Here is a 12553-nt window from a genome sequence, read left to right as displayed (position 1 = left end):
ATGGCAGTAATAACTAAATTAATAACACCCTCTTTTATGAGTTAAAAAAAATATTATACTTTAAAACAAAAAAATGAAAAGCAATATGAATGCTTGAATAGTTGAACCTGATAAAGTAATATTGTGTTAGAGGCACATTTAATATTTTTTGAGCGAGTTGTGCAGTGACAAGTGAATAAATGATGGCTTAAAAAAGTAGAAAGAAAAAAAAAATGCAATCAGCCAATCACTAATCATATAATTAGAAAACAAATTATTCAGCAAAAATAAAATTAGAAACCTATTTTAAAATCTAAAAAAAGAAAAAAAAAAATCAAACCTACGCCACTGCTTTATTATCAGCTGAGTCCAAAAAGCAGATGCGGTATCCGCAAATCCAAAGAGTTTTTGAATCTTTTGACGATGACTACTACACCAGACTAGTGGAGAAAAGTAGAAATTAGAAAAAATCTCATGACAGCGACTCGTAATACAATGCGCTACAAAATCTAATCCGTAATACATTTTCTCTCTCTCTCTCTCTCTCCCACGAAATTTATTTCTCATTATTAACGCTCCGTTTGTTTCAATGAAAAATTTGGTGTAAAGATAGTTTTTCTTGTTTTTCAGTGTTTGGTAGTATAAAAAAAAAATAAGTCAAAGGAAAACTATCTTTGGTCAACATAAAATGTATGGCTTATTTTTGGAGATTGTTTTCCATTAAATTTTTTTGGAAAAAAACTCTATTTCACAGCAAGCTAAATAAGGAAAGTTATGAGACTATTTTTTAATTCATTTAAAGTTGCTACCAAATATTAAAAAATGAGATAGTTTTATAGAAAATATTTTTTAAAAAATAACTCATTTTCTAGAAAACATCATTGCTGAAACAAACATAGTGTATAATAAAGAGCCCCTGTTCTCGGAAATCCCAAACAATCCCTTTCTATTCCTTCTCTTTTTCTTTGTTTTGGTGCTCTTACCGATTTTTAGGGTTTCCTTCTTCATCTCTCTATCTCATCGCTCCACTTCGTCTAGAACCCTAAATCTCCACTGCTACTCTCTCTCTCTCTCTCCGATCTCTTAATACTAGCCGTTACCACCGTTTCCCGCCTAATTTCAACTTCATCAAAGCCGTCAGTTCCTCTTTCTTTTTCTTCTTTTTTTTTCTATTTTCAAAATCTGACCGTTAGATCTGCTATTTTTGAGGGAACTAAGCTCAAAAAAAATTTGACCGTTGGAAATGGCTGCGGTGGAGGCGGGGAAGAAGGTTGAGGTTGAGGGGGAGCAGGAGAAGAATGAGAAAGCCGGTGAGCTTTTGTTCTGTGGCGGCACGTGTTGGGACGCGATTGGTCGCCGCAAAGGTAGCATCGAAGGCAACTTGGTCTCTCCCACTCGCCTTCGTCCACTCCTCGGCGTCGATATCCGATTCGTCGCCACTGGTTGCGGTAAACTTTCTCTTTTCATTGGTTTGATTTTCACTGAAAACGCGATCAATTTTTTTTTGTTGTTGGTATGTTGAGCTTGCTTCTGTTCTGATTGTTTTATGTAATGTGATGTGGATATGTATATATATATAGCGTCGTGTCATTGCGTGGCGTTGGATGTGGAAGGGCGTTGCTATACGTGGGGGCGCAATGAGGCATGATGATAACACTTTTAAACTCGAATTTTATGCTTACATACATACATACATACAAACATTTGTGTAGTATATTAAGTTATGAAGCTTTGGTGTGCAGAAGGGGCAACTTGGTCATGGAGATACACTTCAACGCGATAGGCCGACTGTAGTTTCTGAACTTCTAAAGTAAGCTATTGTTTTGTCAATGGAATGTAATCAATTTATTGCACTGTGTTTGTTCCAATCAGTTGAAGTGGGTATGGAATTGGGAGTATCTAATGTAACTTGCTTATCAAAGCTTTGTGTACTTAGCGAGGCTTGTAGTAGCAAGACTCATTGAGTGGTGGTTGTGATGATTGTTCTGTGAAGGATCTATCTTTCTCTCGTTATTGTGTGCTAATTGCACATTTGGTGATTTTTTTTGACTTGTAAATTATTGACTTAAAATTTCTTCATAGAATTTTTAAGCCGCTACTTATTTATTTATTAAATCATTCAAGTTGTTATGGCTTTACCTTGAAGGTACAAAGTCACCAAAGCTGCATCAGGGAGAAGTCATACAGTGGTGGTTACTGCAGATGGCAATTCCCTCTCTTTTGGCTGGAACAAACATGGGCAGCTGGGTTCAGGCTCTGTACGGAATGGTAGGTTCATTTTTAAAAAATTGGTTGTATGAAATTTCCAGGAGCTTGCATTTGCAATTTGGATAGCAATTTTTTTGCTAGGGCTGGTCACTTTGAGGTCTGCTTCGCTATTTGTAGATTTAATGGGTAAAATTTTACTTCATATGAGGCAGGGTGCATTGATATCTCAAAGTTTCTTATTCATGCTTATACCTTTTGTAACCTGTGGCAAATATATCTCATTTCATGCTGAAGTGGGGTAGTTTTAGGACAGTGATTGCATGAAGAATTAACCCTCTACTCACTACGTGTAAGATTATGTGATTTCAATTTAATGGTCCATGGGGAAAGTGTGATTCAGGGATTACAATATGCTTTTATCCAAGTTTCCCTTTGGAATTATATTGAGTGCAGATCGCTGAATCCATTATTTGGGTTCACAGTTTAAAATTATTTGTCAACAAATATCATGTGATTTTAATTACAACAGGTTGTTTTTGTTGTTGTTGTTGTTAGTTTGCCTGTGCGAAAACATGTATTCTTGTTAATGTTCTTGGGCTTGTTTCTTTATCTCCATGAGACATCATTTAGCAACTAACCATCATCTGCTTTACATTGTTGCTTTTTTGTTTGTAGAAATTGAGTCATCTCCTGTTCGCTGTCTTGTGTCCGATGTAAAAAATACTGCTTGTGGAGCTGACTTCACCGTGTGGTTAACTTCTGTTGAAGGAGCTTCTATACTGTATGGTTTGTGGATACTTTTCTATTTTTTGTTTTTATATTTAAATTCTTGGTGCCTCCTGGGCATGAGGATAAATAGCTCAGCCCTTCAAGGGTGAAAAAGCCCCTAGATTACCTGGTAACTGGTTCTAGCGGGTGGGGGTCAGTTGCTCATGGGAGTTTGATTAATAGTGAGGATTGTTGTACAGTATTCTTTGCGATGTGCAACTAATCTGAGTGAAGTTATGTCATAAAAAAAAAAAAAAATCTTGGTTGTTCAGCCAATTCTTCATGCCTTTGTGGTTCCCAATTTATTCAGATTAGTTGCTGATTTGCAAAGTGTTTATTGTTTCTAGGACCGCAGGTCTTCCACAGTATGGACAACTTGGGCATGGAACGGACAATGAGGTATGCTTTTATGTTTTTCTATTTGCTTTTAAAACTCTTCCCTTTAAGTCTTGGTCATAGTGGCATGGTTCCTTAAATGTATATTTACCTGTGCTCTGTCGTCTTCATATATATATATATATATATATATATATATATATATATATATATATATATATATATATATATCTCTTTTTTTAATGTTTAACTTCTTCTATGACCAAAGTTCCCAAAGACCCCCCTCCCCCTTTGGATGACTTAATTTGCACCTTTTATCCATCATAATTAATTTTTTTAAATGAATTTCTTTTTTATTTATATCATAACTAATAGACTAGTGTTATTTTTTATGTCAAACTTTCTTTGAAAAAGGAAAAGACAATCTTTCCTATTTTATCGGTGTTTTTTAAAGGTCCAAAACTGATAAAGGAAAATAAAGGTTGGAAATAAAAATAATAATAAAGAAGTATGGGTAACAACAAAGGAAAAAAAAATTGTTACTTCTTAAAAGATATATAGAATGATCAAAGAAGCTCAAAATTCATAATGGAATAATTTATTCTTCTTCATGAAAATTTGTTTATAAGTAATAAAAATAATGATAAGTAAATAATAAACTCCAAAGTTTAATATTGTCTTTTAAGTTAATCTTTGAAGTTTAGGTGCATATATATTCACAATATAATTCCTGTATAAAAAATATATAATTACATTACAATTTTAAAAATTGTAACAATTTAATTATTTAATTAGTATTATTCAAAATATCACATTTCAGTTGAGTTGTATGTTATGGTTTTTTTTAGCTACTAGAAATCCTCTCAAATGAATTGTAAGTGGAATTTGACTAAAAATAAGTGCAAATTGGCTTAGTCATTGTTAAAAAAAAAAAAAAACCCAAAAAGATGAATGTAATATAATGAATATGTTTTTTGTGTGGAATTTCTTACATTTACCCAGTATTCACATGAATAGTTCTTATTTGTGTTGGTCTCACGTACTTGTGTATATGCGTGTGGGTGTGTATATTTCTTATAAATTTGCCCCCCCCCCCCCCACCACTCATCACTGAGTACCACTAAAAGTTTAATGGTAGTAAGTGGTGCATAATACCTCCCAATATCTGTTTTAAAATTGAAATTCTATTGATTTTTCATTCTAAATCTTCAGGTTTTTAATGACTATTAAGAATTAGAGTGTTTGCATATTAGAAATTTTTTATAGTTGTATTCTTTTGTTTTCACTGGATATTTTGCCTATTCTGTGTAGTCATAGAAAGTAACCGTCTGATCATATATTTCTTGGAAACTTTATGGAAGACATTTCTTCCTAAGAAGTATCTTGATCCCCTCAAAAAGTATCAATTGTTTCTAATAGGATCTTCTATGATGTAAAAAGTTTTGATACCAGCTGAGGATCACACTAAGAAGTTGATGCAACACAACAACTTCTTAATGGAAAAGGGGGGGGGGGGGTGAGCTGATCCTGGATATGCTTATAATGGGCAAGATGTAGGATTGGATTTAGGATATAGGCTTGCAAAGAATAAATGATCCTTAGTTTTCTAATTCATCATGAATGCTCAATACAGAGCTATTAATGTACTTTAAGCTGTGCTGAGGCCTTACTCCTTAGCTAAAATTACTGTTGACATTTGAAGCCTCTTAAATCTGGCATTACCTAGTCTGTAGCCATTACCCTGGATAAAATTGTCATAAATTTATACACAGATGCACACAAAGACATAGGGATACACGATGTATACAGACACATGAATCCATGTAAAGTGAGACTTGCTTTAGTTTGAAGCTTGACATAATTTTTTGGATGTGCCTGCAGTACAACACTAAAGACAGCTCAGTGAGGCTTGCTTATGAAGCCCAACCACGCCCTAAAGCAATAGCTTCCCTTTCTGGGGAAACAATTGTCAAAGTTGCATGTGGAGCGAACCATACAGGTTACTAATAGCATCTGCTTCACCCTACCCCGACCTCCTCTCCCTCCTTTTCCCCTTTTCCTCCTTTTCAACATACTGCCACTTATTATAATGTTTGTTTTATATAAATTCTAAGGCTAGTTTGTGTTCATTTTTGTGTGCACTAATACTGTAATAAAAACATCATTACTTATCAAAAAACATTATTGTTTTATGTACTTTTCTGGTTTTGGGCATACAGTGGCGGTTGATTCAAATGGCTTTGTTTACACGTAAGTGCTTCTTCAGTGTATTCAGTGTGAAATAGCATTACCCTTCATTTTCTTCCTGTTAATTTGGCATTATATCTATGGCTGTTGACTTTTTATTGTTGAAATATGCTTAGGTGGGGCTTTGGTGGTTATGGAAGGTTGGTACTTAATATTTTGTATTGTGAATGAATTTTCTCAGACTTGATTGTTTAATGTAGTGCCTGTATCTTGTGCATGTAACTCCTTGAATGATGATGTGTAGGCTCGGACATAGGGAGCAGAAGGATGAGTGGTCCCCTCGTCGTGTTGATGTTTTTCAGAGGCACAATGTTCTACCTCCTGATGCAGTGGTATCAGCTGGTTCTGTTAACTCTGCTTGCACTGCTGGTATTTCTTATTCATTTCTGTGTTTCACTAAACTTGTTGGATGAAATCTGTTACTGATTTCTCTATCCAAAAAAAAAAAAAACTCTTACTGATTTCTCTCATATTTACGTTATCCTCTCTGCTGTTATCTTTTTATTAGTTGTCTGCTTGAAGATGTTCACATTTGTCGTGATTTGTGAACTTAGCTTAAGGTTGATATATCATTCCTTGATTTAATGCCAACTAGGAAGTTAATTAGATGAATTTGAACAACATGATAATGTGTTATGTTAGTAGAATTAATAGAATGCAAGTTTCTCTACTACCCTGCCCTGGATCTTATTATATAAGGGCACGAATGGACAAACCAATCAAGTAGACTACCATGTATGGGATCATCATATATGATTCTTGGAAGGCTATGGAAAAATTCAATTTATGCTTAAACTGTGTTAGTTACCCACTTACCACCCCTTCTCTGATTTGCGTTTGTTTGACAGAGGGTTAAACATTGTGGCCGGTCTCTTTCTTTTGTGATTCAAGAATGAATATCTGATTAACTGTAAGCATGGTGATGCAGGGTTGCAACACATCTACATAGGGCTTTAGTTTGGTTTGCTATATCCTAAAACTAAGATGTTAAATTGTATTCTATTTATGCAATCATGTTCTTTTCTTCCTTTGATTAAAAGAAAGAAAGGACCAAAATGTTGGTTCAGCTCTTTTGGTATCCACTTGGCTTCTTGATCTACATGATTGAGGGTGGTTGAAATTACAGAAAGGACATGACTAACCTTACAATTTGGGCTCCTTACTTAGTTCCTCAAGACTGAATTGTCTGTTTATCTATTTGCCTTATTTTTAAGCTAAATAAATATGTTATTATGACAGTTAGCCAAATTGGGATCCTACCATAGGAATGTAAGGGGTGCCTGGCAATGAGCTTTAGCTTTAGCTCAAAAGGCACCTCCTCTGGACCTCTGCCCATTAGAAAGGGTGGAGGGTAAGGTCGTGGATTCAAAAACCTACTGGGTGCTTGTAAACTTCATGGATTGGATTGTGGATTTGTAAGATTCTCCTTACCTTGTAAAATGAAAAAAAGGTGGGGGGGGGGGGGGGAATAGGATATGTAAATATATTCTTTGTGAAGTTTAGTAACTATTCCAAAAAAAGGAAAAGTGTGAACCTTAGTGTCCCTAATTTACAATTTTTGTGTTTTTGTTACAACCTTTTCCTCTTACAAATTGGTTTTGTTTGTGTTTTGCTTTTAGCTGGAGGGCAGCTGTATATGTGGGGCAAAATAAAGACCACTGGTGATGACTGGATGTATCCTAAACCTCTCATGGATTTAAGGTTCTACTTTGCCCTGTGATTTTGTTACTTTAATTAGCAATTTCTTTTTTCTTTGTTTCCTTCGGCATCTATGGTTGCTGCTGCCAGCACTTGGTCGTTTCTTTTTGGTTCTTTAGACAGTAATTTCTCTGGCCATTTGTTATGTCTTTTTCTATCTATTATTCTATTGTACGTGTTACATATCGTTTGATTTCCTTCTCCTATTTTCTTGGTTAGATTGTGCTTTACGTTGTTGAGTCTTTTAGAGTGCTTACGCTATGTTTGGTTCCACTGATGACCCTGGCACTGGTTTACTTGCTTTTCTTATCATGTTCATAATGAGCCCTATTCTTCCCTCCTTTTTTTAGTTGTCTCTCCTTTGCTTTTTGCTTTTTCTCTATACGATTAAGTTGTGGTGGCATATTGATGTTGGTTCTCGCATATTTAATTATAAGCCTCTGCAGTTGAATGGGTAGGAGCTGCTGTAGCTTCTATTTACCCCCTCATCAGTGGAAAAGGGTGATGCAACTACGATACTCTTGTACACTGCGGAAACTTTTCTGCGTGCCTCAAAATGTTTTTAAATAACATGATCTCTTTTTTTCCTTATTTTCTGTGAAATTTCCCACAGCTTTTCTAGAAGTGGTGGGCACTTTTTTCATGGTATTTGACCTATTACAACCTTGGAACTTTTCTATCTTAACTTCCTGAGTAATGGTCAAAATTACTCTCTGTCCTGTAATAAATGATGTCTCTTGTGGGAAAAGAAAGGGTCAAAGGAAAGAATTTGACCCCTTTACATCAATACATTTTGCATGTTTTGGAGGCAAATATTCATAAACAAATGAGACTTTATGGGATAAGAAGGGGAGAAAATATGTGTAACCTTTTGACACGACATACATTATGGGGGCAAGAAAGTAGAATTAGGACGCATAATGGGGCAGGCAGTAATAGGTCAGCATGAAGATGGATCTCAAACTCAGGGTTGTATTACCATGCAAATGAGACTTTACCACAAGGACTTTAGGTTTCTCTCTTGAATTCTGGCTGGGACTTCAATTTCCTTCCCCCCCCCCCCCTCCCCCCCTGTCCCCCTATGGTAAGAGTGCTTGATCAGAAGACCTACGTCAACTCAACCGAGACATTTGGCTTAGTATGGACAAGGAAGCACTGCAGAATCAAGCTATGGTACTTTGTCAATAGAATGAATGCTGTAACATCCCTATTTTAACTTGATAATTGTTTTTTGAGCTGATAATTTCTTCCCAAGGCTTATCTAGGAAATTGGCTTGCCTTTATCACAGACCTTGGAATTGTTGATGCTTAAATGCTGCTGACCTGCTCTTGAAGTACATCAGAGACTGGTTGCTGGCTCAATGCTGGATGATTTCCCTTTTGCTGTTTTCTTTCTGTATATAAAATTGTCCTCTCCAGCCAGAATCATGTACTTGGCCTCCAACCTGGTTGTTCACTATCCCACTCACCCTTCAGAATTTGTATTGCCTTCAGTTTTACAAGTGTCCCTGGCTAATGGCTTTAGTTGCTGGTTTAGAGCCAATGCCATGTTCGGTATTATAATTTTCTTATATCTTTCTTCGAAGCATATAGCTCTTATACGTTACTGAAGGGAAAATTTATTTTGGCTGAGTTATTCTTATTAGGTTTCTTTGCTACTCTGCATATTGCTAAGATAATTTTCCTTGTCTGGATTTTTACAGTGGTTGGAACATACGTTGCATGGATTCAGGTAGTATGCACCATTTTGTTGGTGCTGATTCCTCCTGCATAAGTTGGGGCCACGCACAATACGGAGAGCTGGGATTTGGCCCTACTGGGCAGAAGTATGTGTTTATCACTTTGGATAATAATATTTTTTTAAGGATTCCATTCTTTCCTCGTTAAATTTTGTCTGTTTTTGTTTCTGCTCCTTAGATCCTCTGCAACACCAAAAAAGGTAGATATTCTTGAGGGCATGCATGTCATCAGGTGGGTATTTATTTACTTATTTATCAAATTTATTTTTTTATTATGTTTTTATTACAATCGTACCCATAGGATGTGACAATGGATTTCTTTTTTTTAACCCCCTCCTCTCTAATAGTGTTGCATGTGGTTCTGGCCTTTCCATGGTGATTGTTGATAGAACAAATGCTGGTGATCGACTTGATCAAGTGAGTATCCAAAACAACTTTACAATCCTGTATTGGAATTGTAAAGTGCTCTTTGTATCTATGGTCTTACTACAATTGCATGTTTTGATTGTAATGCACGTTCACTCTTCTACAGTTCAGCCTCAATATCTCTAGTGACTTTTGAGTACTTTAAAAAAATTTATATATCCATTGAGCCTTGGCTCAAGTGGCACTTACTCCTCAGAGTTTTGGGTGGAGGATGAGGATGAGGATGAAGAAATTAGTTGTGGGTTCAACTAACAAAATAAAATCCTCATAGTTGAGGATGAAAAATTTTGACCAAAGGAATTTCTTTGACATTTGGGTTTTAAGAGTTGAATTATTGTTGGAGAGGCATGCCTGGTAGTTTTTTGTGATTATAAGGATTCGGATATGGTTTTTGCTTGGAAAAATTAGCTGGATGAAATATGAATATTCTTAATCCTAAATCTTGATATGTGTTGTCTTGCATTGATCTACTTTTATCTTCTTGATATGTTAGCTGCTGCTTCTTTTTTTATATGCTTTCAATAACACAGGCACAGCAATTATTAACTACTTTTTTCTTTTTCTTTTTTGCCCCAGCTTGATGTATATGATGGCAAAGGTTCTGGGGAAGGTATGCTGATGTATAGGTTTTTAATATTTGGTCTGAATTATACTTATCAAATTATATATATACACACACACACATATATATGTTGTCTGAATTACCGTTGGAAGATTTCATCATGTACATGTTTCGAACAGAAGTAATATTTTACTTGAGGCTAGGGACACTTGACAATTTTTGAAGAAGTGGGTAATGCTTTTATTTGCAGTTTTTTAAGGGTGACATTTCTACCTGGCCGCCTCCTGTGCCAGGCCTGAAAGATCTGACCTAAACTTGGCTGTCAAGAGAACACAAATCATTTTTTAATCCTGTTTTCAACTTAGCATTGAAGCTGTCTGATTCTAAACTAGTTACTGAACTACTCTTGCTGCAGGGAGTGAGGAGCCTGAGAGCAAAACTGTTGCCAAGCAAACTACTAAAAAGGGTGCTGCTAAAGCTTCTAATTACTCCAAGAAGAGGAAGAAGTCTAAAGATTCATCCGACTCTGAAGATGAGGAGAGTGATGATGATGACAGTGAAAATGGTGAAGAACAGCCCAATGGGAAGGCGGAAAAGAAAAGTCAAGGTGGGAAGGGTTCTAATAGAGGTCAAGGTAAGGGTGCCGCTAAACCAGTGCGTGGACGGGGGCGCCCTCCTTCAGCAAACAAAAGCTCACAGCCGCCACCTCAAGCGAAATCCGGTAAAAGAGGAAGGCCCCGTAAGTCATAAGTTGCATATTCTCTTAAAGTGGAAATTTTGTCTCTCTTTGTGGAGAGGTGTACTTTAATCCATTGGCTACTGTATTTGCAGCTCTTTTAATTGTTTTAATTTCTTCTTTTTATTTTTTAACTCTTCATCTCACTAAAATGCACCTTGCGGAATTGATGAAAACAATTCTTCTGTACTAACATTTCATTTTGAGGTCCTGGCAAATTTAGAGAATGTTAGTGGTAGCTTCTACCATGTTCTTACTTTGAATGAGATTCTCATTTGTTTCTATTTAAAGAATGATTGGTTTTTCACCCTTTCTTTTATTCCTTTTGTTCCCTCTAACCCAATTGATTTCATGTATTATTATTAGTGGGAAAGAGGAAGGCCCCCAATTGATAATGTATTATTAGTTGGAAAGAAGGTAAATGTAAACATTGGAATTCAAAGAGGAAGTCCCTCGGAAGTCATTAGTTGCATATTCTCTTCAAGTGGAAATATTTGCACTTCTTTTAATTGTTTTAAACTCTTCCTTTTCTTTTCTTTTCTTTTTTGACTCTTCTTCTCACTAATATGTGATTGCGTAATTGAGGAAAACAAATGAGGAAATTAGAAAATGCTAGTGGCAACGCTTGCCATGTTCTTACTTTGAAGTTTGTCTTTGGTTTCTATTTAAAGAATGAGCCCTTTATTTTATTCCTTACGTTCCCTCCAACCCAATTGATTTCATGTATTATGACTTATGAGTTGGAAAGAAGGTACTTGTAAACATTGTAGTATTGAAAATTTGTGAATTTGTCCTTTGGATTGTTCTTACTTCTTAGAAATGGAGAGAAGTGAATGAGGTGTAAGCTTCTTTCTTGTATTAATCTCTTGCTATCTCTTAGAACTTATGGGAACAAAATTATGAAAATATTAATTTGGAGCAATGAGGTGGCATTTTTTAATAGGTGAAATTTTATGTTTAAAAAAATTAATATAATTTTTAAAAACACTTTAAAAAAGGAAGAAAAAAAAATGCCGAATTTGTACTCTTCATCTCCTCTCAACTCTCTACGTACCATGGGTGTAATAGCCATTGTTGTTGCCTTAACGCAAGGTTAGGCGGAGCGTTAAGGCAGGCGGAGAAGCGTAATAGGCCATTGTTGCCTTATCGCTAGGCGGCGGACAAGGGGACAAAAAGTTGCCTTATCGCTAGGCGGCGGACAAGGGGACAAAAACCTGTAAGAAGTTGGAAAATTGGGCTTTCTAAACTTTTGTTAAACAGAGTTGGGTTTTATAAATTTTTTTTTTTTTTTTTTTTGAGTGAAGGGTTTTATAAAGTTGGGATAACACAATAGTGTATTGTTCTTCCTTGTAAAAATGGGTTTTGTAACTTCAATCAATGTCAATAGCCTTCTGCTGCATCCTCATCCTTCTTCAGTATTCGCTCAAATCTTCAGCAAAAAAAAGAAAAAATTATTCGCTCAAATCCGTCAATGGGTTGTCTTTCCTTCTGTGTAAACCCAATAAATCCAACATGACCAAACAAGGGAAGCTCAAAATATTTACCTTGCCTCAATTTTACTCCGACGGTGAAAGTAGAGAGGACGTGGACATTCTCCAAAATTGGAATTTTTTTACCTTCTAGTTTTGGTATTTAAATGTTTTTAAAAATTAAATTATTTTTTTAATCATTAAAACTCAATACAGTATTTTAATAGTTGATGTGGCACTATAAAATATCATTTAAAAATGCCACCTTGCTTGCCTAGCCATAAACAAGAAAATTAACAGAATTAGATCGAGGGACCAATAGCACTCCTTTTTTTTTTAACTTTATTTAAGTAATAAAAAGTAAAATCTCTCATTTGAAACTTTT

General features: G+C 35.5%; 1 protein-coding gene across 1 annotated transcript; it reads left to right on the top strand.

The window, feature by feature from the left end:
- The first annotated feature begins 878 nt into the window (after positions 1 to 878).
- On the top strand, positions 879 to 11006 carry LOC142606738 (uncharacterized). Its single transcript, XM_075778077.1, has 16 exons — positions 879 to 1427; positions 1560 to 1621; positions 1722 to 1789; positions 2126 to 2247; positions 2863 to 2968; positions 3303 to 3354; positions 5173 to 5290; positions 5511 to 5541; positions 5655 to 5678; positions 5783 to 5907; positions 7158 to 7239; positions 8940 to 9062; positions 9154 to 9207; positions 9323 to 9392; positions 9978 to 10011; positions 10379 to 11006. The coding sequence occupies exons 1-16, from the start codon at positions 1223 to 1225 to the stop codon at positions 10711 to 10713; spliced, it is 1611 nt and encodes a 536-aa protein (XP_075634192.1). The 5' UTR covers positions 879 to 1222; the 3' UTR covers positions 10714 to 11006.
- Positions 11007 to 12553: the final 1547 nt, after the last annotated feature.

This window comes from Castanea sativa, chromosome 1, assembly GCF_040712315.1.
Source record: "Castanea sativa cultivar Marrone di Chiusa Pesio chromosome 1, ASM4071231v1".
Classification (NCBI taxonomy): Eukaryota; Viridiplantae; Streptophyta; class Magnoliopsida; order Fagales; family Fagaceae; genus Castanea; species Castanea sativa.
The sequence above is the reverse complement of the archived record's forward strand: the minus strand, read 5'-3'. Positions and strand labels throughout refer to the sequence as shown.

Bases quoted from the DNA above. Each gene is read 5' to 3' on its own strand.
- LOC142606738 (XM_075778077.1), top strand. From the start codon at position 1,223: ATGGCTGCGGTGGAGGCGGGGAAGAAGGTTGAGGTTGAGGGGGAGCAG. The intron at 1,428-1,559 runs GTAAACTTTCTC...ATATATATATAG, and splicing joins ATTCGTCGCCACTGGTTGCG to CGTCGTGTCATTGCGTGGCG. The intron at 5,679-5,782 runs GTTGGTACTTAA...GATGATGTGTAG, and splicing joins GGCTTTGGTGGTTATGGAAG to GCTCGGACATAGGGAGCAGA.